Here is a 24,776-nt window from a genome sequence, read left to right on the forward strand (position 1 = left end):
TCCACAAATAAACATATAGCATTTTGGTTAGAATGTATTTTTTTTATTATCTGACAAATCATTTATTAACAAATAAGTTTTTTTGTTATCTAACAAAACATTTATTAAAAATGTGCTATGAGAAGTCCACCATAAGTATATCCTGATTATGCAATCATTTGTGTTAAAACTCATAACTTTTCTGTATTCATGGATTTACTCTGAGTATCAGTATCTCATTTTCAATTATAACTAATTTTTGGAAGAATATAGGTTTTTTTAATCTTATGTATCTGGATCGAAATATCAAGCTTGTTCACCACAATTGTATGATTTATATACTTGGACTACTTAGTTCACTGAGCTTCTATAAGGAAATGAAGACCTTAACCTGAGTGTTTTTACCAAGATTGATAAAGAATAGGAATCTGTGGAAAAACATGAGAGGACAAAATGTTTAAATGAAGGTTGGTAAACTGGAAGTAACTTCAGTTCAGTTCAGTCACTCAGTCGTGTCCGACTCTTTGCGACCCCATGAACTGCAGCACACCAGGCCTCCCTGTCCATCACCAACTCCCGGAGTTCACTCAGACTCACATCCATCGAGTCCGTGATGCCATCCAGCCATCTCATCCTCTGTCGTCCCCTTCTCCTCCTGCCCCCAATCCCTCCCAGCATCAGAGTCTTTTCCAGTGAGTCAACTCTTCACATGAGGTGGCCAAAGTACTGGAGTTTCAGCTTTAGCATCATTCCTTCCAAAGAAATCCCAGGGTTGATCTTCAGAATGGACTGGTTGGATCTCCTTGCAGTCCAAGGGACTCTCAAGAGTCTTCTCCAACACCGCAGTTCAAAAGCATCAATTCTTCAGCACTCAGCTTTCTTCACAGTCCACCTCTCACATCCATACATGACTACTGGAAAAACCATAGCCTTGACTAGATGGGCCGTTGTCGGCAAAGTAATGTCTCTGCTTTTGAATATGCTATCTAGGTTGGTCATAACTTTCCTTCCAAGGAGTAAGCATCTTTTAATTTCATGGCTGCAGTCACCATCTGCAGTCATTTTGGAGCCCCAAAAAATAAAGTCTGACACTGTTCCCACAGTTTCTCCATCTATTTCCCATGAAGTGTTGGGACCGGATGCCATGATCTTCGTTTTCTGAATGTTGAGCTTTAAGCTAACTTTTTCACTCTCCTCTTTCACTTTCATCAAGAGGCTTTTTAGTTCCTCTTCACTTTCTGCCATAAGGGTGGTGTCATCTGCATATCTGAGGTTATTGATATTTCTCCCGGCAGTCTTGATTCCAGCTTGTGTTTCTTCCAGTCCAGCGTTTCTTAGGCCTCTTCTTTTGGATTCTTCTATCATCTCGCTGTCTTCTGGGAATGAATAGGCCACCTCTCACAAGATGGCTTAATGACCGACTTCAGGAGAGAAGAGGAAGGTCAGAGAGTCCTTCCTACACCTGAGGTTTCTTAAAATATTTAATTTGTCAAGGCACCATGTCATAGGGTAGTGTATTCTGATCCCCTTCATGTCCATACAGTTACATAGCTGATATCACAATGGGAACATTCTTGCCACCTGTTGACATTCAAAGGATGGCTGTCATCTGCACAAAGGCAAATGGAGCCGCCTTCATTGTGATTTTGGTTGCTTTTGTCTCTTGAAGTCGCATGTCTCTGTATATACTTACTTTGTATGTTTCTTCTTGGAATGTTTTGTTTTCAAACTAAAATTGCCCTTTTTGACAAAAGTGACTATCATATGCTTTCAAAATTGGCCATCAGTTAAACCTGTATCTGAGTTGCATAACACCCAGATACATGGAAAACAATGAGGACTGATATTGCAGTTACTTCCAAATACCCTCCTCATTACAAAGTAATAATATATTCCTGTAATAAGACGTTATTAAAATTATTTTAGTAAGTACGATGCCTATTACTATATTATTAGCCTGATTCTGTAGCTACTTTTACATTAATAAACATACTGTCATTTTATAATAATTATACAAGTAGTTAATGGTCATTGGTACTCATTTCCTCCAGTGAGAAACCAATTATGTTTGTATGAACAGCACTGAGTGCACTCTTTTTTTTTCCCTTTGGTATTTTCTTTCTCTGTCTAGAAATTAGTTCTTATTAACTCATCATTATGTTTGTTAAGTCAATAACTCAGCAGATATTTACTGTGTAACCAGTGCTCAAGAAAGCATATATTTTGTTGCCTTTAAATTGCTTACAAATATTTTAGGTTGCTTCCTAATTTACTGTGGTAGATTAATCGACCGTGATCTACTTCTCAGTTTAAATGATGTCCTCTTGGAATCTTAACATTTACATGGGCTCACTTTTCTGTTTATGAGTTAGTAAATGAAAATATATGAATTTAAATGGCCAGCATTGCCCATCTTTTCATTCTTTATTCAAGAATTTTAGGTTCCTTTAATCATCTTGAACTGTACATGATTTATTAAAATAACTTGACTTGCTATATTTTAAAAGGCCAAGTAGTAAGATACCCAAAAATGAATAATGTTTTTTACATAGGTGGTATTTTAATAGTTTCTTATGACACTATCTTATGGTCTATCTAAACACGTTTTCTGTGAAGAAAATAGGAAGGACTATCAAAAGTCTAAATTTAAATGAATGTTGTCATAAAAAGTAGCAGAAAATAATTATTACATCTGTTGAATCCTTCCTTGTCCACTAGGTCCTAGCTGCTTGTGAAGTGAGAATATGTGATCTCGGTGATTTATCTTTCTCTTTATATATTCCCAGAATTCACATGAGAATAGACAGAATCAGCCACAAGTTCTGTTTTTCCCCTGTCTGCAGCAGAGGTTGTATGGAATGTGTAAATTTTAGCCCTCTAGCTACACTTCTTTTCTGAACTTTTCACTGTCAGCTGCATGTGATCAGAAAGGATGTTGCAAAAATAAGCTAGTAATATTACAGTAGTAAAGATTATTTTTTTGTGGTGGTTGGGAGAAGGAGTGAAGAAAAACTGCTATGTAAAATATCACATGAGTAACTATCTTTTCCTATATCCAAAATTGAAGGGACGACTAAATAAATTTGAAACTCGGTATTATGAGTTAATGGAAGTTAAAGATTAAAGTTTAGGTACTGTTTTTGCTTCTGTACATGCATATACACATCATGGTGGCTCAGACAGTAAATAATCTGCCTGCAATGCGAGAGACCTGGGTTGGATCGATCCCCTGCGGAAGGGTACAGCTACCCACTCCAGTATTCTCACACACACACACACACACACACACACACACACACACAGGCATTTAGCAGATGCCTCTGACATACATGTAGCAACCCCTTGGCTCAACTGTAATTTTAGCTTTTTACTCAGTGAAAGTCACTCAGTTTGCAACTCCATGGACTGTAGCCCACTAGGCTTCTCTGTCCATGGAGTACTCTGGGAAAGAATACTGCCGTGGGTTGTCATTCTCTTCTCCTAGGGATCTTCCTGGCAGAGGGATCAGTCCCAGAATTCTGCATTGCAGGTAAATTCTTTGCCATCTGAGCCAGCAGGGCCACCAAAATTTTACTCAGACCCAAAGTAAACTATTTTGTGAACACTCAGGCCTACCTCAGTTACCTCATCCTCACCTTCTGTGCTTTCTCTTTGTCTTGTAATATTCTGCCATAAGACTTTCCCCAAGTCTACAAGCTTCTATGGTTGGCACTGAGCCATTCACCTGGATACAGGGGAGTTCACCTCGTGAAGATTGTCCTCAACCACTGGGGAGAAGGGCCTGTGTATCATTACTCCAGATTTATGTTATTCACAGAAATGTCTCAGAGATCTGGACAGAATTTGGCTTTCTTTGCCAAAAGTGGCAATTCCAATAATAATGCGTAGTGTGACTTTTCTTCCTTTTCAGTTTCTCTCTCCCATTTCTTCAAACTACTTTCCTGGGATCACCCCCTGAGTAACCTACCTACATCAAAGTTCTTGTCTCAGGCTCTACTTTTCAGAGATCCCAAATTAAGATACCAAACCACATAAGATTGCTTGAATTTATTATGTTTGAATAACTCAAAACATTTGTAGGCATCATCTGTCAGTAAGTATCTACCAACCATTATGTAATTATTTAGTGTTATAAAAATATTGCATATCCTTTTATGTAAATTTGATTTGCAAAACATTAATCATCTCACTACCTCTTTTAACATTTACCATATAATAAGCTTTACATGTTTGAAACAGTTGACCAGTGCTCCTCTATTACTCTACTGAATACTGAATTTCTTGTTAACATACAAATTGAAGTGGTGTCTTACTCCAGATCTCCCAAAGTGAACAATTTCTGCAAAACCTTCTTCCTAAGGCTTATTTTTCAAAAGCAGGCTTTCCTAAAAGCTATGGTTCACATAGGAAGTTGTTGTAAACCTCCTAAGAAGAGGTGGGATTTCAACTAATCTTAGGTAAATGTTTTGGAGAATGGGAAAGTCAGTATTAAATGATGAGTGGTATGTGTATTGTTGTTTAGTTGCTAAGTTGTGTCCAACTCTCTTGCAACCCCATGGACTGTAGCCCTCCAGGCTCCTCCATCCATGGAATTCTCCAAGCAAGAATACTGGAGGGGGTTGCCATTTCCTTCTCCAATGGTATGTGCATAGGCACAGCTATAAGAGAATCATTGTGTTTCATTTCAACAGAGATAGCTTGAGAGAGAGTGACTCTATAACCAACTTGTTTTTTCTTATGTAAAAGGCAAGTTTGTATGCAAGAAAATAGTATATAAAAATGAAAGTAAGACATCAATTCACACACAGCTTTTCAAAAGTAAAATCAAATATATCATAATAAAAATTCTGGCATTTATCTACTGAGACATATTTTGTATTTATGCTAGGTATGTAAAAATACAGTATAGTTATGTTACAGCTGTGGGCATGTTCTGATTTAATAAAAATCAATATTTTCATAATCAAGGATAAAATAAGATTGCCACATAGAACTGGGAGAGTGCAGGTTTTATTACCTGTGAGCATCTATTCTGACTGTTGCATACTTGACCAATTGCTCAGAATGGCTCTAGGGGATTGATTATGTAAGCTTATCTATAACCATCTTCTGTGGGAGGTAAGGGACTGTAACAGGGCAGAGTTTGTCTACCTTCAAAATAAAAAAATGTTTTCTTCTATAATACTGTTAAGGGAAGTACTGACTATTTACAACATTTTGTTTAATCCCTCAATTATCAGTTTAAGAATATCGGACTAAATTTGCTTTTATTTTATTTTTATGGAAATAATCTAGGTTTGTCAATAAGCCATTGTTATAGTAAATTTAAGGAAACCATCAAACTAACATTATAAAATTTAGTCAGTTAAGCTCTCTTGCCTCTTTCTATTCTGAAGAGTTGTATGGCTCGAGAAACAATAGATTGAATCTTTTAAAGTCTTAATATACTTATCATTTTCCCTTTTCTAAATATTCCCAAGTATATATCAGAAATATATATCTAGTCCTCTTAAACATTAACAAAGTAGCATTTCTGTCAGGGACAAAAAAAGGGAAATAACCTATCTCTTTGCCTTCTTGAAGTTTGCAAGATAAATATTTACTGATTTTAAATTAAAGTGAACATCAGCAAGCTAGACAGATTTATAGAGTTATCTTGTAGGAAAAGGAGCTTGCTCTATTTTCACATACTTTTTCTGGTAGCAAATGTTTTAATCTATTGATGCCATGGAGAAATGATACATTAGCTCTAAAGCAGAAAGAGGACACTGATCAGAGACAGGACCAAAAATGTATATAGTGAAGGAACAACTTTGCACAAATTTAATGGCCCTGAATTCAAATAGACAATATATAGTTTACCAGTCTGAGAGAGAAGATTCATAAAAGATTCTCCAAATGCATAAACTAAACTTAGACATGAAATGAAGATAATATTTTTTACAGTGGTGGTAAAAATTAGTTGATTTGAAAAAGAAGGAAAATTCATTTTCATAGCTCTGCTGCACACTAGAATTTTGCACTCTGTTCTTCTTTTCATAGTATAAGCATTTGACCTTCACTTTTGCTGCTAAGGAGTTATAATTTTCCATCAAATCTCTCCTCTAAAATTTTTAGGCACAGTAGAACTTAGTTCCTCACTGTTTTCTAATGATTCCATGGTACATGCATAACAAATAAACTGGTGCTAAGAGAAGACTGGTGAGTTGAGATGCTGTTGTTTGAAACTAGAAAATATCAACTTGAGAAATCTAAGAAACCTCACATTCTCTTTCCAAATGCACATGTCATTTATTTGAAAATGGATACCAAATTCTGTAGGTCACATAATTTTCATGTAAGTGGTAAATCAGCCAACATTCACAACTTGAGAATTCATTCAAAATCATAGTTTTGAATCTGTTTTTCAAATTTATTGACATTTAAAATGGGCATCAAACTGTTGTGTTATTTTATTTTCTGAGTGAGAAACTTTAGTCAGTATAAACTGATAAGTAATTCTCAGGACACCATGTAGAACCATATGATGAGAATAAGCTTTTGGAGTCAGATTGTCTTTTTTCAAATTTTAGCTCTTTTTCTTACTAAATTTGTGACCTTAAGCAAATAATTTCTCCTTATACTTCATCTGTGAAATGGTGATTGTACCTGGTGTCTCAGACAGTAAAGAATCTGCCTGCAGTGCAGGAGACCAGGGTTCAATCCCTGGGCCAGGAAGATCCCCTGGAGAAATGAATGGCTACCCACTCCAGTATTCTTGACTAGAGAATTCATGGACACAGGAGCCTGGCAGACTGTAATCCATGGGGTTGCAAAGAGTTGGACAAATTGAGCGATTAATATTTTTTCACTTTCATACTTCCATTAATGACTTGTTTTGATAATTAAATGAGTTACTAGTAGGGGCTTCCACATAATACACATTCATTAACTGTTAACTGTTGTTAGTATAAATGCTTCTTGTTTCAAATTATGCAGTTATTGCCATGTTTTAAAATGCCAAAAAATGTAAATGACTTTGTTTTCAGTGTTCATTATTTTTAAATGTAGTGGGTTTTTTTTTCTTTTTTTAAGCAATATTAATCTAAAATATCAAATGGGTTTATTAATCAAACAGCATATGTAGAAAATATTTACTTCAATTGTAGCAATTACACAATCTACATATATCAGTTAATTTTTTTCCTTTCATCTTATCTTTGGTGATTTAAGTTTTACCAGTTATTCAAGAGCATCATAGATTGAGACCCTTTGTATTGATTTAACAAATTCAGAATATTTATTGAGTAGCTTCTATATTCTAGGCACTATTCTAGGAGCTAGGACAGAGCAATGAATAAATGAAAGAGGGACCTTGAATATATACAACTAACTTTCTAGTTGATTAATAGAGAATGTCATAATATGGATGCTTCTGAGAAAATATATAGTTTCTATATGAAATTTATTTTTGGTCTTTAGTATCTTTTAATCACCTTCTGTGGCAGATTCAATAATAACATTTTTATGTTATACCTGTAAAAATGAAATAAAAAACTTAAATAATTATCATCTATAGTCAGTTTGTGGAAAAAAGAAAAAAAAAGTAAAAATGAAAGTGTTAGTCGCCAAGTCTTGTCAGACTCACTGCGATCACGTGAACCATAGCCCGTCAGACTCCTCTGTCCATGGAATTTCTTCAGGCACGAATTCTTCAGGCAAGTATACTGGAGTGGGTTGCCATACCCTTCTCCAGAGGATCTTCCCAACCCAGGATCAAACTGCATTGCAGGGGTCTCCTGCATTGCAAGCAGATTCTTTACTGTCTGATCCAACAGGAAGCCCATTGTCAGTTTACAAGTTAGCATTTTTTTTTCCCCCTTTGGTGTTTGTTTATGGGAAGTTTTTAAATTAAAAAGTGAGAAAATTATATATAATAATGTTATATTGTTTATAGTTCCTTCCTGAATGCTCTAACCAGGAAATTTGTGTTTTATGATCCTTCTACAAATAGCTTTTAAGGCAAAATTAACTAACAGACAAACAGCTGGAGTCAAGTTAAAGTAAACTGTAAAGTATCTTGCCAGTGTTCACTGGAGTAAGAAATAGTGATTATTTATTTTATTCTGTGAAACTTGCCTTTCAATTAATTTAACATATTTTCCTAAAACAAACTAAACGCTACATTTAGTGAATTACTGAACAGATGTTAGCTGGGTATTATAAAGAATGGAATAACACACTTTATGCTGTTCATATTTATTTTAAATTTAATGTCTATACTTTGGGTGTTGTAAACAGTATATTCATTTGAAGAGCTGCCTGCATATTATTTCCTTTCGCAACTTTCACCTGGCTAACTTGCAACACATCTTTTAAGGAATAGTAATTCCTTCTGTTATTGTCTCTCAAAGGAAGAACATAATATGACAAGGAAAGGAAGGAAGAATGTGTTCCGGTTATTAAGAGCATAAGAATATGACATAAGAATACTTCTTATGTCAAATAAAACATTGCAGAGCTAAACTCCATTATGAATGCTCTCACCTAGGAGTGAGAAAAAAGTAGGAACTTTTCACTATACAGTTAGCTATGTTTGACTAGACTAAAATGAAATCTTGCTGCTAAATTGTCATAGACATGCTATGATGGGCACTGAAGAATAAAGAAACAGAATGAAGAGTAAAAAAACTTCTATGAGACGTATGCTATGTCTACAGTTTACTCTAGGATGCATAATTAATACAATATATTTTTCTTTCTGTAGGAAAAAAAGTAGCAGATAGTTTTATGTGTATCTATCAACTTTATTATTGTGTCCTTAATTATTCTACCTCTGTGTTTCTTCCCAATCTCTCTGACATTATTGATTTAGGTCAGAAGCTGGCTCTTGTCTCTACAGGTGACCTGTGTGTACCTTGTGAGTCTGGGATGTGACACTGCCCTAAAAGGCATGAAAAAAGAAAGGCTCGTGTCGCAAAAGAGATCTTAAATAGGGAGCTTTGAGAAGAGATTCTTTAGGGAAAATCAGTAAATACTTTTGTTCAAGTTAAGTTATTGCTAGTTATTAATACTAACCCTTTAAAGCTTTTGGTTGTTGAATCACATATTTTTCTTTTTTTTTATATCTAGTGAGTATAATTTAGTGGATGAAGCACTACTGGTATTTAGAAAGTAGTAGGGATAACTGAGATACTATTCCTCAATTGATGGATTTATTCAGCAATTGTTTGCACTTGAAAGATACTGATTAGCACTTAGGTTCTTGGATCAGAGGCCTGGCATTGGCTCCTGAATCTGCTACTTACTATTAATTTATCTTATCTTCATTTAGTTTCCTTCTTTGAATACTGAAATAATAATGCTGCCATTTTATAATGGTAATGTGACTATTGTATGAATTGTTGTTGTTGTACAGTCGCTAAATTGTGTCTGACTCTTTACGACCCCATGGACTGCAGCAAGCTAAACTCCTCTGTCCTCTAGTAACTCTGGACTTTGCTTAAATTCATGTCTGTTGAGTTAGTGATGCTATCTATTATATGAATAGTATACGTAAATTATTTTCAGAGAAGGCAATGGCAGCCCACTCCAGTACTCTTGCCTGGAAAATCCTATGGACGGAGGAGCCTGGAAGGCTGCAGTCCATGGGGTCGCTAAGGCGGACATGACTGAGCGACTTCACTTTCACTTTTCACTTTCATACATTGGAGAAGGAAATGGCAACCCACTCCAGTGTTCTTGCCTGGAGGATCTCAGGGAAGGGGGAGCCTGGTGGCCTGCTGTCTATGGGGTCACAGAGAGTCAGACACGACTGAAGTGACTTAGCAATAGCAATGTAAATTATTTTAAACAATAGATCATCTAGTAATTAGTAAGCCCACAGATGATATTAGTTATCCTCATTATTTTCATCATCATCAGCTTCTTGTTTGCTAGAAAGCATAGCATAGAGGTTAAGAGTGCAAGCCCAGATGTTCAAATAGCAGCTCTACCAACTGCTAATTATGTGAACTCTGAACTCACCTGTATAACACTGACAACATCCTCATCAGGGTTGTGGTGGGGATTAAATAAAATAATTTAGATAAAGTATTCAACAAATAGCCTGATATAGGGTAAGTATTAAATAAATGTTTTAAAAATTAGAAAATCATTTGTTTCAATATCGTTAAGGAGAAATTCCACAGAAATTACAAAATGTTTCTTAATAATTGATTGTAGAAGAAACATTTTGCTGTGTACAATCATTTTGGTAGACAGTGAGAGTTACAATGGACTCTATTATAGAAAGATAATAAGTAGTATCTAAGGGGAATTTTGTCTGTTTACCAGAAGTACTTTACTGTCTGTAAGATTTGCCCCTTCTCTTTTGTGTACATCATCAAATAAAGCATATCAAGTTCATATTTGGAACTATTTGCCTGTGATTTTAAAAGTGTATCAGTGCCAGCATTTTTTGACCAGCTGTTATAACAAGACATTAAGATAGACCCTTATAATCCCTAAGTGAGTGATACAGCAGTTTTGGCCTTCAACAACTTCTAAGTTCAGTTGATCCTTGAATAACTTGGGGATTAATCTGAGTATAACTTATGAATGGCCCTCTGTATCCACTGATTCAACCAACCATGGACCATGGAGTACTATAATATTTACTATTGAAATATATCTGTGTATAAGTAGTCTTGCATAGTTCAAACTCACATTGTTTAAGGGTCAGCTGTGCTTCCAGAAGAAGGATAGAAGGTTAAAATACCAAGGGCCAGGAGAATAGTAAATGAGACAGTATATGTGAAATTAAATAGAATAGATATTAGCAAACTGTGGCCAAGGGATAAATCTCCAGTGGGTTGTCTACATACTGGCCCATGAACTAAGAATATCTTTTACAATTTTAAAGAGTTGTTTAAAAAAAAGGGAGACAAAGACAACTGTGTGACAAAGCTTATAGATGGCTCAAAAAACCTAAATCACTAATTGGCTGTAAAAAGTTCGCCAATCATTTGACTGGGACATTATAGAATACCATCCTTCATAAACTCTGTTGGAATTATATACATATTCAGTATGGACCTAGAAAATAATTATCAATAGTGCTTATGAAGGAATAACCTAAACACAGAGTTTGACTTACTGAGATATATTGTGTGAGGCATGCTGGGTAGGGGCTACAGAGTGAGTAAAAGTTGAAAAATAAATATAGGTGTAAGTATATTGAAAAATATAGGTGTGAAGTATATGAAGGAAAGTGAAAAAAATACTGTGACAAAATAGTAAAACACAAAATGAGAATAATATCATAAAGAACACATTTTTGGAAGTTTATAGCAATGAAACTAAAGACCTAAAATTTATTCAGATGAATTGGTATTATTAGCATGTTAACTTTATCAAATTCCAAAATCTAAATGAGTAAGGATCTTAAATCTACTTTTCAAGAAGTTCATATGACATATGTAAGATTTTTTGGTGTATATTTTGTACTAATGAATTCTGGATCTAGCTATGTTTTTATTTATAGTTATATTGTCATAATTCTATTATTGATCTTATTCTTATTAACCATGCTATTCCCAAATGCAAAATGTTTTCTGCTCTTTGGCTACTGAATCTAGTCCAGTTTGGTTGGGATATTTGGAAGTCATACCAAGTAATAGACTATGTAGCAGCTCTTTAGATCCCTAAGCTATTTCAGAAAATGTTATTTTCTTTTTTGCTTACTGAATGTCATTGTGAGTTTTGTTGTCTTATTCTCTTGCACCAAGTGATTATACAGATTTTCAATTCCAAGAATAAGTCACAAGATCTTAAGAACTCCAGTGAAAACTGAAAGAATAATATTTAGACAATGTAAAGTAATTAGACTTCCTTCAGCTTCTGCTTTTTGCATCGATAAGATATGACAAATAGATTCAAAGGATTAGATTTGAGAGACAGAGTGCCTGAAGAACTATGGACGGAGGTTTGTGACATTGTATAGGAAAAGGTGATCAAGACCATGCCCTCCAAAAAAGGAATGAAAAAGGCAAAAAGGTTGACTGAGGAGGACTTACAAATAGCTGAGAAAAGAATAGAAGAAAAAGGCAAAAGAGAAAAGGAAAGATACACCCATCTGAATGCAGAGTTCCAAAGAATAGCAAGGAGAGATTAGAAAGCCTTGTTCAGTGATCAATACAAAGAAATAGAGAAAAACAATAGAATGGGAAAGAGTAGAGGTGTCTTCAAGAAAATTAGAGATACCAAGGGAACATCTCATGCAAAAATGGGTACAATAAAAGAGAGAAACAGTATAGACCTAACAGAAGCAGAAGATATTAAGAAGAGGTGGCAAGAATACACAGAACTATACAAACAAATTTTCATGACCCAGATAACCCAGTGGTGTGATCACTCACCTAAAGCCAAACCTCCTGTAGTGTGAAGTCAAGTAAGCCTGAGGAAGCATCACTATGAACAAAGCTAGTGGAGATGATGGAATTCCAGCTGTGCTTTATCAAATCTTAAAAGATGATGTTATGAAAGTGCTGCACTCAATATGCCAGCAAATTTGGAAAACTCAGCAGTGGCCACAGGACTGGAAAAGGTCAGTTTTCATTCCAATCCCAAAGAAAGGCAATGACAAAGAATGAGCAAACTATCACATAATAGCACACATCTCACATTCTAGCAAAGTAATGGTCAAAATTCTCCAAGCTAGGCTTCAACAATATGTGAACTAAGAATTTCCAGATGTTCAAGTTGGATTTAGAAAAGGCAGAGGAACCAGAGATCAAATTGCCAACATCGTTGTATCATCAGAAAAGCAAGAGAGTTCCAGAAAAACTTCTGCGTCTGCTTTATTGACTATGCCAATGCCTTTGACTGTGTGGATCACAACAAACTCTGGAAAATTCTTAAAGAGATGGGCATACCAGACCACCTTACCTGCCTCCTGAGAAATCTGTATGCAGGTCAGGAAGGAACAGTTAGAACCAGACATGAAACAATGGATTGGTTCCAAATTGGGAAAGGAGTAGGTCAAGGCTGTATATTGTCACCCTGCTTATTTAACTTCTATGCAGTGTACATCATGCGGAATGCTGGACTGGATGAAGCTAGCAGAAATATCAAGTACCTCAGATATGTAGATGACACCACCCTTATGGCAGAAAATGGAGATGAACTAAAGAGCCTTTTGATGAAAGTGAAAGAGGAGAGTGAAAAACCTGACTTAAAACTCAGCATTCAAAAAACAAAGATTATGGCATCCAGTCCCATCACACCATGGAAAATAGATGGAAAGACAAGGGAAACAGTGACAGACTATTTTCTTGGGCTCCAAAGTCACTGCAGATGGTGACTGCAGCCTTGAAATTAAAAGATACTGGCTTCTTGGAAGTAAAGCTATGACCAACCTAGATAGCATGTTAAAAAGCAAAGACATTAGTTTGCCAACAAATGTCCATCTAATAAAAGCTCTGATTTGTCCAGTAGTCATGTATGGATGTGAGAGTTGCACTATAATGAGAGCTGAATGCCAAAATATACTTTTGAACTGTGATGTTGGAAAAGACTCTTGAGAGTTCCTTGAACTGCAAGGAGATCAAACCAGTCAGTCCTAAAGGAAATCAGTCCTGAATATTCCTTGGAAGGACTGATGCTGAAGCTGAAGCTCCAATACTTTTGCCACCTGATGCTAAGAACTGATTCATTGGAAAAGACCCTGATGTTTGCAAAGACTGAAGGCAGGAAGTGAAGGGGAAGCCAGAGGATGAGATGGCTGGATGGCATCACCTACTCGATGGATATGAGTTTGAGCAAGCTCCAGGACATGGTGGTGGACAGGGAGGCCTAGCATGCTTCAGTTCATGGGGTCACAAAGAGTCGGACATGACTGAGAAACTGAACTGAGCTGAAGATTAGGATAGCCATTTTTGCCCTTACAATGCACAACGTTAAGTGACTCAAAAAGAAAGTCACGTTTCTTATTGATTTAATACTATTGAGTTATAAGGTAAACTGAGTTGAGACTAATATATTAATTCTCTGGCTTCCTTTTTCTAATTTATAAAGTTTTCACTGTGACTAGATAAACACACACACATGCACACACCTTTCAGCTGTAGAACCCAAGGAGAATTAATTGTAAGAATTAACTGTATTTACTAACTGAGATTAGATTCAGATTCACTTTGAAATATATTTTATTTTTAAATATACAGAGCTGGATCCATAGAACCTAGTAACAGGCATCAATCACAAATATATTTCTCAAGAGCAAATGGATGACATTTTCCATAGGAAATTTGATTGTAGTCAAACTGTTATCCCTTGTGTTTGTAACTCCAGTTTCTCATAACAGTTCCCCCTTTCTCTGCTCGTCACTTCTATTCTTTTTCATCTTTCTATATGAGTTTTTTTGAAGACATTTAGAAAGAACTTATCATCGGTAAAAAAGTATTTTGAAAATCACTAGTTATTGGATCGTAAGCATCCCTAAGGCAGAAATCAGTATCTCCTTTGTAACATGTTCATAAAAGTACAACCAAGTTCATCTTTTTGAGGATTAAATTAAATGATCTACTGAATAATTATTCACATAGTACATATTCAGTAATTGTTAGGTATTTTGATTGTTATTACTTATTTCTGTATTCACATCTCTGAGGGCCTTGCACATAGCAGATACATTTAGTGGATCTAATATATAAATATGAATGTATAGTTGAAGACACACTGAGGGGACTGCCTTTGCTTTTTTTTTTAACAACTCTACTTGCCACATGGTTGTTACATAGTGTGACAAATCGTTATGATAAAGGTACATCCTTGATGAACCAAATGTGATGTTGACTTTACTGTTACCAATAATAACTTTGAAAATTATTATTTTTTTACCAGAAACTACTATAATAGAGTCACAAAAGAGTCAACCAGTAGCACCGTTTTATTGAAAGGGTCTAAATTAACAGTTTGAAGGATTTTACAAGTCAATCAATGGAATAGAGAGTTAATACAAAATAAAAGACAGTCTCAATTTCTGCGGCATCTACAGATATTGTACTTAAGTGCTTAAATTATAATGTGGCTAGTGAAGGGATTCTATGAATTATTGATATTTTCAATCTACATACTCCAGGATGAAATTCATTAGGAGGTGATAGTTTAGGAAACACATTATATAAAGCCATTGTAATACAAGCTGATTGAGCAGCACTTTTATTCACTGGTGCATGGGTATCATTTAAAAACATAATTTAGATGCTGAGCTGCAGAGATTACACTTGTCTTTCATTTAAAAAAAGTATTAGCACTTTATTTATGGAAAGAGGCAGATGTCTTTCAGAATTTTTGATACACAGTATACCAAAAATTAATGAACATCACAGATCTTTTTATTTCTGTTTACTGAAGTGCTTTTGTATTTTCTTGGTGGATGTAAAATGCATGAGGAGAGAATTTTCTCTGCTTCAGAATAATAATTAATAGGACATGAGTTACTCAGCACTGGTTTGTTTCTGGTGATAAGAAATATCTTGTTTCCTTGGCCAAGAAATGAGGATGCCATTTTTTTTCTATTATTTTATCTTTTCTGAAGAGATACATTACATCACCATTCTGAAGCCTGCTAGCACTGGAAAGTATGACATTTGGTTCCTTTCTTTGAAAATACCACAGTACAATTCATCATTGCATGGTGGTGTGAGAAATATTAATTGAGCTCTTTCTGTGTGCTGGGTATTGAAGATGCAGTGATGAATAAGACCAGAACTTGGTTTTGAATTTCAATTCTACTACTACTTAATAAAAGAGCCATATATCTTTGTACCTGTTTTGTCATTTGAAATATTAAGATAATGAAAATATATACCACATAAGTTTGTTGTGAGATGATTAAATTAGTATATATGCAATATTGACATATAGTACATGCTTAATTGTTGTTCAGTCACTCAGTTATGTCCAACTCTTTACAACACCATGGGCTGCAGCATGCCAGGCCTGCCTGTCCTTCACTATTTCCTGGAATTTGCTCAAACTCACGTCCATTGAGTTGGCAATGCCGTCCAACCATCTCATCCCCTTCTTGCCTTCAATCATTCCCAGGATCAGACTCTTTTTGGGAGTCAGCACTTCGCATCAAGTGGCCATAGTATTGGGGCTTCAGCTTTAGCATCAGTCCTTCCAATGAATATTCAAGGTTGATTTCCTTTAGGATTGACTGGTTTGATTAACATGCTTAATGAATGTTGAGTTTATAGCAGATCCAGTGCCTGCCCTTAGGGAGATTCCATTTGTGTTACTTATCTCCTCTACACCCCTGCTTGGATTTGGTGACAGAAAGGAAATGGAGAGCAAGAACGCAATAGTGTTTCATTAAGCTTAAATGTTGTGAGAACCAGTATATGATATTAGACGAGTACTCGGAGTCTGCCACCTACCAGTGCTGACCTTGGTTAAGTTTTTAAACCTTTTAAGTTTTGGTTGACTTTTATGTTTGATATGATAGTAACTAGGACCATGTCACATCAAAATATTTTGTTAACTTCAGTTCAGTCGCTCAGTCATGCCAGACTCTTTGTGACCCCATGAACTGCAGCATGCCAGGCTTCCCTCTCCATCACCAATTCCCGGGGCTTACTCAAACGCATGTCCATTGAGTTGGTGATGCCATCCAACCATCTCATCCTCTGTGTTCCCCTTCTCCTCCTGCCTTCAAACGTTCCCAGCATCAGGGTCTTTTCCAGTAAATTAGTTCTTCTCATCATATGGCCAAAGTATTGGAGTTTCAGCTTCAGTATCAACTTTTCCAATGAATATTCAGGATTGATTTCCTTTAGGATCGACTGTTTAGAAAGTACTGTACTAATATATTATTGTGAACTTTTGGTTATCTGCTTATAGGAGATTTTCTTTGTAAATAATGCACTGGCAATTTTTTTTTAGAAGACTGATTTGTTTATTACTTTTGTTTGCTTTTAGCTTAACTACTCAGCTGTCCTGAGAAGTTCAGTTCAGTTCAGTAGCCCAGTATGTCCGACTAATTGTGACCCCATGAACCGCAGCACGCCAGGCCTCTCTGTACATCATCAACTTCCAGAGTTTACCCAAACTCATGACCATTGAGTCAGTGATGCCATTTAACCATCTCATCCTCTGTCGTCCCCTTCGCCTCCTGTGTTCAATCTTTCCCAACATCCTTTCAAATGAGTCAGCTCTAAGCATCCAGTGGCCAAAGTATTGGAGTTTCACCTTCAACATCAGTCTTTCTAATGAACACCCAGAACTGATTTCCTTTAGGATGGACTGGTTGGATCTCCTTGCAGTCCTAGGGACTCTCAAGAGTCTTCTCCAACACCACAGTTCAAAAGCATCAATTCTTCGGCACTCAGCTTTCTTTATAGTCCAATTCTCACATCCATACATGACCACTGGAAAAACCATAGCCTTGACTAGATTAAACTTTGTTGACAAAGTAATGTCTCTGCTTTTTAATATGCTATCTAGGTTGGCCATAACTTTCCTTCCAAGGAGTAAGTGTCTCTTAATTTCATGTCTTCAATCTGCAGTGATTTTGGAGCCCCCAAAAATGAAGTCAGACACTGTTTCCACTGTTTCTCCATCTATTTCCCATGAAGTGATGGGACCAGATGCCATGATCTTAGTTTTCTGAATGTTGAGCTTTAAGCCTACTTTTCACTCTCCTCTTTCACTTTCTTCAAGAGGCTGTAAGTTTTTCTTCACTTTCTGCCAGAAAGGTGGTATCATCTACATATCTGAGGTTATTGATATTTCTTCCAGCAATCTTGATTCCAGCTTGTGCTTCCTCCAGCCCAGCATGTCTCATAATGTACTCTGCATATAAGGTAAATAAGCAAGGTGACAATATACAGCCTTAACATACTCCTTTTCCTATTTGGAACCAGTCTATTGTACCATGTCCAGTTCTAACTATTGCTTCCTGACCTGCATACAGGTTTCTCAAGAGGCAGGTCAGGTGGTCTGGTATTCTCATCTCTTTCAGAATTTTCCAGAGTTTATTGTGATCCACACAGTCAGACTTTGGCATAGTCAATGAAGCAAAAATAGATGTTTTTCTGGAACTCTCTTGCTTTTTTCCATGATCCAGCAAATGTTGGCAATTTGATCTCTGGTTCCTCTGCCTTTTCTAAAACCAGCTTGAACATCTGGAAGTTCATGGTTCACGTATTGCTGAAGCCTGGCTTGGAGAATTTTTTTTTTTAATTTTTAAAAATTTATTTTATTGAAGTATAGTTAGTTGAAATATTGTGTTAATTTCTTTATTAGTGTGTGAAATGAGTGCAATTGTGCGGTAGTTTGAGCATTATTTGGCATTGCCTTTCTTTGGGATTAGAATAAAAACTGACCTTTGCCAGTCCTGTGGCTACTGCTGAATTTTCCAAATTTGCTGACAGATTAAGTGCAATACTTTCACAGCATCATCTTTTAGAATTTGATATAGCTCAGCCGGAATTCCATCACCTCCGCTAGTTTTGTTCATAGTGATACTTCCTAAGACCCACTTGACTTCACATTCCAGGATGTCTAACTAGGTGAGTGGTCACACCATTTTGTTTATCTGGGTTGTGAAGATCTTTTTGGTATAGCTCTTCTGTGTATTCTTGCCACCTCTTCTTAATATCTTCTGCTTCTATTAGGTCCATACCATTTCTGTCCTTTATTGAGCCCATCTTTACACACAGTGTTCCCTTTCTTGAACACATCTCTTAGTCTTTCCCACTCTATTGTTTTCCTCTATTTCTTTGCACTGATCACTGAGGAAGGCTTTCTTATCTCTTCTTGCTATTCTTTGGAACTCTGCATTCAAATGGGTATATCTTTCCTTTTCTCTTTTGCTTTTTACTTCTCTTCTTTTCACAGCTATTTGTAAGGCCTCCTCAGATAGCCATTTTTCATTTTTGCATTTATTTTTCTTGGGGTGGCCTTGATCCCTGTCTCCTGTACAATGTCATGAACCTCTGTCTATAGTTCATCAGGCACTCTGTCTATCAGATCTAGTCCCTTAAATCTATTTGTCACTTCCACTGTATAATCATAAGTGATTTGATTTAGGTCTTACCTGAATGGTCTAGTGGTTTTCTCCACTTTCTTCAATTTCAGTCTGTATTTGGCAATAAGGAGATCATGATCTTAGCCACAGTCAGCTCCCAGTCTTGTTTTTGCTGACTTGTTTTTGCTGTCCTGTGAAAAGTGTACCCAAATGCATTTTAATAATCTAAGCCAAATGTAACCAAGAAAATAGTTTGGTTCAAAATACTATTACATTTCAATAATAAAAATATTTGTTTATAATTATTTAATATTTTACAACTATCTTATTCTCTTCATAAATGTCATTTCTAAATATTAGATTAGGTATATTAATTGCATAAAATTCTGCTCACTTAGAATGTTTAAATTTTAGATAGAAAATGGGTTGTATGACTTACAGTTTAAATGGAAATAAATTTTAAGCTACATTAGCATTAGATAAAATTTCATAGTTCTCAGTTATGGCAATTTAGTTCTAACAATTTTTGGCATGCGACAATTTTATTTCTCTGTAATTTGTAACACTATTTGAAAAAGGTTGGCAATGCATGCATATGCTCTCTCATCCATACATTTTATAATTAAAGAATGCAATCTCAAATATTGCATATGGTACAGATATGGACAGAACTAATATAGAACTAATAACATCTTATTTTTTCTAAACAATAACATGACTGTATTATATTTTATGAATTGTTGTGGAATGAAGGGGAAATTTGCTAGTCTTTTTTTTTTTTTTTTTACTGTTTCTTCCTTTTATTCAAAATGCAGTTACCCTTAATTTGAATTTGCCCTGTAGCTAACCACAGGATTTGCTTATGACATTAAGTTTGACAAAGGACAACAAGAAAATCACTTTAAGGCAGTATATAAACATATTTATGGAGGTTGCATGAATGAAAAAAGTAGTTTGGGTATTAAAATTGAAGACAGAAAAGTAGAGAAACTACTTCCAAGGAGGTTTGGAAATGAACAGCAACAGCTAAAATGTCAGAATTCAGGATATTGGATCAGAGTAACAGACAAGAGGTCCTTAAGACCTAGCAGGGTTGTCATCATACAATTCATTTATTCATGATCCCATAACAGAGAGAAGAAAAGGGAGTATTTTCCACTTTTGTTTCTAGATTGTCATAGACTGCTTTATAGTGACAAATTTCTCTTGCCATTATAACCTCAAGACCATGCTTTTTTTTTTTCCTTTTTTTCCTCTGGTTTTATATTTAATGAGTTGAAGATGCAAATTGCTTATAAATTTACTTTTTTTCCCATCCTTTAATATATTCAAAGAAATCATCCCATGTATGAGTCTATATAACAAACCCAGATTCTTCTTTGTTGTTTTTTTCTTCTTATCACATGCTATAAATATCTTCAAAACAATTAATTATCTCTATGTGGATTGTGTATTAATTCAGTGGATGTTCATTGAGTATACATTATGTGCCAGGCATTGTGAGCTTGTGAAGGATACAGGGGTAAGCATGATTTTTATATACAGGCAGTTTGTTTACATTTATTTCTTCAGGTGAAGGAAGCATCTAGAATTAGATGATGAACAATGACTGGAGAATCCTAAATGTTACTTAGCTTTTCAGTGACAAATTATGTTTGCCATACTAGTTTTTGTTATGGGAATATGATTTGTATGTACTTAACTCAACTTAAATTACAGGATTGTTTTACTTTAGTCTTAGAAATGGCAAATAAATGATGAATGAACTACAGCCAGTCATGACATAGGCAACACCATAATAATTTTCTCTGAAATAGAATTGCCTAATAAATCTTAATTTAAAGTAACAAGCAGTGCCAGAGGTGCACCTTACTTGGGCTACAGTTTATGACAGTTTCTTCAAATTAGACCAGGACCAGAGAATTAAAAGTTAAACTTTACCTAATGACAGTTGAGAAAATAAACGTAAAATTTATTTGAAAAATAAAAATCTCCATTAAATTGTAAAGTAGTAGTTATAAATTGTAATAAATATACCTTATTAATACTTTTTGCCACATATCCATATTGCTCATTAAGTATTTGTTGGAGAGAGAAATACTAGTCACCAAGAAGTTAGAGTAATTGCACACAAAAATAAGATGAATTTTATATGGAATAAGACTAAAGTTGTGTGATTGTATATTTTATGTTGTATAATATAACCAGCTTCATATATAATCCAAAGCATATATATTTAGAGCTATTTCAAAGAATGAAATTAGTTCTAGGAATCCCTTGGTAGACTAGTCCTTGACAAATGTCAACTTCAGTGTAAGACCCCACTGTCAGCCTCCACTTTCATTGTGAAATGAGCCTCCAGTACAAACTTTTTGAGACTATTGATTAATTTTTAAAGTGCTTAGTTCCGTTTCTTCTACTTGTCAGTCTGAGCTCAGGTTTGCTAGTAATCTAGTCATGAAGTTCATCCCTTAGGTAAAGTATTTGAATGGACTATATTGAAGTATACAGTCCAGTAAATACTACATTTACTTGATATAGGTTTAATTAATGTGGACGATGATAAATTATAACAAGAGTAGCATGAGTTTTTTTAAAAGTCCTAAAAATCCTGTTAAAAATAAGATTTGTAAATTAATGACATATCTTAAAAAGGATAACCCCATTTACAACTTCCTAAACATAAGTTTTCCTATATAACATTTTTGTCTTCTAACACATGTGATTTTGAGCTTTCAAAAAATTTAAGGAGAGAAATGAGTGTGATTTTGCTGGTAATTGAAGACATGAGCTTAGGTCAAAGCACAAAATCTTACCTGAAAGTAAATATCCAAAAAAGTATTTCTCCCTTGTTTTAAAATTTTCCTAGATTTTTATTTATTGTACATCATAGCTCAGTTTATCCCTTCCACTGAAATTATCTTAGATTTATATCACTTGGAACCTATGATTTTTCTTTTTAATGTTTGTATTATGAGCCCATTCTTTCTTGAGTCTTTCCCTCTTTTTTCCCCACTGATCCTTTTTTTGTTTGTTTGTTTCCTTGTTGTGATCTTGGCAAATTCTCTCTAATGAGACCAATATTAATTAGAAAAAGATGTCTCTTGATGAGTTTCATGAATATGTTACAGTTTCCCAAAATTTTCCTCTACTTGTAATAATTGATACCTTAAAATCATAATGGAATCTAATTTGAAAGATACATAACCATAACGTGTTTGAGAATCTTAATTTATTCTTAAAAGAGTTTTTTGAAAAACTTGCTTTAGAATTTCAGAAAATCCCAGAGCAGGTGGCTCATTATTTTTATCAACCTTTGGATATATTTTTTCCTGAAGATAGTATTTTTCCACAGTAACATAAAATACTGATGAGTGGGAGGCAGAAAAGCTTCTTCAGTAAGGATTCTAAATATATTTATCCAGAATGAGAGCATTTCCTGTTAATGTGTCATCTCACAAGGTACATTTCTCATTAACTACAGAAAATATTAGGCCCTCAGAGATGAGTTACAAAGTAGTTTCTTCCAAAGAGATCAATTCTTGAGATGGGTAAAAAGCAAAACTATTTTGTAAGTACTGGTATAAATAATAATTAATAAATGAGACTATCCAAACTATCTGAAAGCTTTCTATGTATAATTACCAACCTATCTTTCAAATAGAAAATCCTTGTGTTATTATTATGAATATTGTATTTCCTATGTCTATAGTTTGGAATGATATATTAATTCAATCTTAGCTTGATTAACTTTTGCCTTATTTTTTTTTTCAAACTTATACTGTATTTTTAAGCATATAATGTGGTTGTTTCTTAAAAAAATAATTTTATAGAGGAATGGGTTCTTTTAAGAAAAACATAATGTTCAATAAATCAAGTTTGAGTGCAATAAATTATTTACTTTCAGTTTGCAAGAGGTGAATAAAAAGTGCTTGGCCAATATCGTACCATTAATCTATTCTCTTTTCTCCTTTCTCTCTTTACTTCTCTCTCTCCAATAGAAGTGGAACAAAAAGGTAATTAAATACCTTTCATAAATTATATACTATTTATAGGCTAAGTTATTTAACAGTTTAACATCTAGTTAAAATAATTGTTATTAATTTTTATCTATTTTCTGAAAATTTATTTACTATTTCTGCTGCTCAACTTCACTTTAATCTGTTGTACTGACCAGTGCTGGTTTGATTATTTTTATCCTAAAACAGTTTAACAGTGTAAAGTTTTCAACCATGCATTTTATTCCTCTTTATTTTTAAATGAGTAGTTAGAAATCCAGTAGATGCTGATGCATAATGACTGCTTCAGATTTGTTTTATTTCTAGACTAGATAATTTTCCTAGCTCTGGAGTGATTCCCTGTTCTTTTGATTTTTAACTATTAAGGGAAAAGGGGAGATGGTTTTCTGAAATACATTAAAATAAATTGCTTTTGTAAGCAAGGGCTGATTATTAACTAACATAAAGTTTATATACAATTTTGACAATAATACCTACCCATCCTTTATAATTATAGACATCATATTGCGTGTGTGCTAAGTCATTTCAATTGTGTCCAATTCTTTATGACCCTATGGACTGTAGCCCACCAGGCTCCTCTGTCCATGAGATTCTCCAGGCAAGAAGATGTAATGAGTTGCCATTTCCTCCTCCAGGGGATCTTCCTGACCCAGGGATCGAACCTGCGTCTCTTATGTCTCCCACATTGGTTGGCGGGTTCTTTACCACCACCTGGGAAGCCCAGGCATCATATTAGAGTCCTGAAAAATTCTTCCAATACTGAATTTTATTATTAAGTATAACTTGATGGTCTTCCATCCTTGCTATGGAAGATTTTGACAGTTAAATTTTCCCCTAAATGTCTCATTTTCCCAAAATTGAAACTTTGGACATTTTTTAACAATAAACTTTTGTTCTTAATAGCCTGCAAACCCTAGTTGAGTCTCATCTTAGATTTTCTCTTAGATGTAGGTTTATAATTGCTATTAAAGAGCTAATCACTAATATCAAGACAATAATACTTTAATCATTAAAATACGAGTCAACCTCCAAATTTCTTGTGATTTCCTAATTTCTCTTCCCAATATACTTCTAATCATTTCAAACATAACAGTGGACTACATGATTATTTTTCAGTGTGTTTGCTCTGCAAAAATATTGGAGCAGTGTTTCCCATAGCAGGTTCAGAAGAAAATTACATCCCATCAGGCTCTGTAGAAAGGGTTCTGTTATCAAATTAATTTGTGGAAATTTGCTCACACTCCCTTCTTCTGCCTTGCAGAGTCACTAATGTACCTCAGTACTTAGAATCCTGATATTATTTTAATTAAATATTTCTTGAGCATGTGTGGCTAGGAATCCCTGTTTTTGTGGGGGTTTTTTTTTGTATATTGTATATCTAAACCATATAAATAGGTATTTCAAGGACCTCCTTTTGGGAAACATTGCTTTTTAGCCCCCTTTTTACAGATGAATCAGTCAAGCTTTCCTTACCACCACTCACATGATGTGCTACTGAAAAATAAAACGAATCAGACAAGTCCTGCCCATTTTCAGTCTGAAGTATGAGCAGCAAAATATTATAGCTAGTAATCTTGTTTTTTTAATGTTCTTCTCATGTAACAGTAAAAGGTACATGTTTTTAAGTTCCAATTCTACTGTATTTAACAGGACATTTTTAACTGATTAAAATCTAGATCTTGGGTTCTCCTCTGTAACTTTTCACCTTTTCTTCTTCCCTTATTTCTTCTTTCCTTTCTTTTTCTTCCTTTCTCTTTTTCCTTCCAGTATCCATCCATCACTCA

The 24,776-nt window shown here is 34.8% G+C and overlaps 1 protein-coding gene across 18 annotated transcripts in view; it reads left to right on the top strand.

Moving 5' to 3' along the window:
- The window catches only part of ADGRL3 (adhesion G protein-coupled receptor L3), a 572,691-nt gene that overhangs the window by 232,980 nt on the left and 314,935 nt on the right, over positions 1–24,776 (top strand). For 14 of the 18 annotated variants that reach the window (XM_068975496.1, XM_068975495.1, XM_068975497.1 and 11 more), the window contains one exon: positions 22,975–22,989. The exons of the other annotated variants lie outside the window; for them this stretch is intronic. In XM_068975496.1, coding sequence (XP_068831597.1) covers positions 22,975–22,989 — 15 coding nt within the window. The remainder of the gene's footprint in view (positions 1–22,974; positions 22,990–24,776) is intronic. 18 annotated transcript variants of the gene reach the window in all.

Source organism: Capricornis sumatraensis, chromosome 7 (assembly GCF_032405125.1).
Source record: "Capricornis sumatraensis isolate serow.1 chromosome 7, serow.2, whole genome shotgun sequence".
Taxonomy (NCBI): Eukaryota; Metazoa; Chordata; class Mammalia; order Artiodactyla; family Bovidae; genus Capricornis; species Capricornis sumatraensis.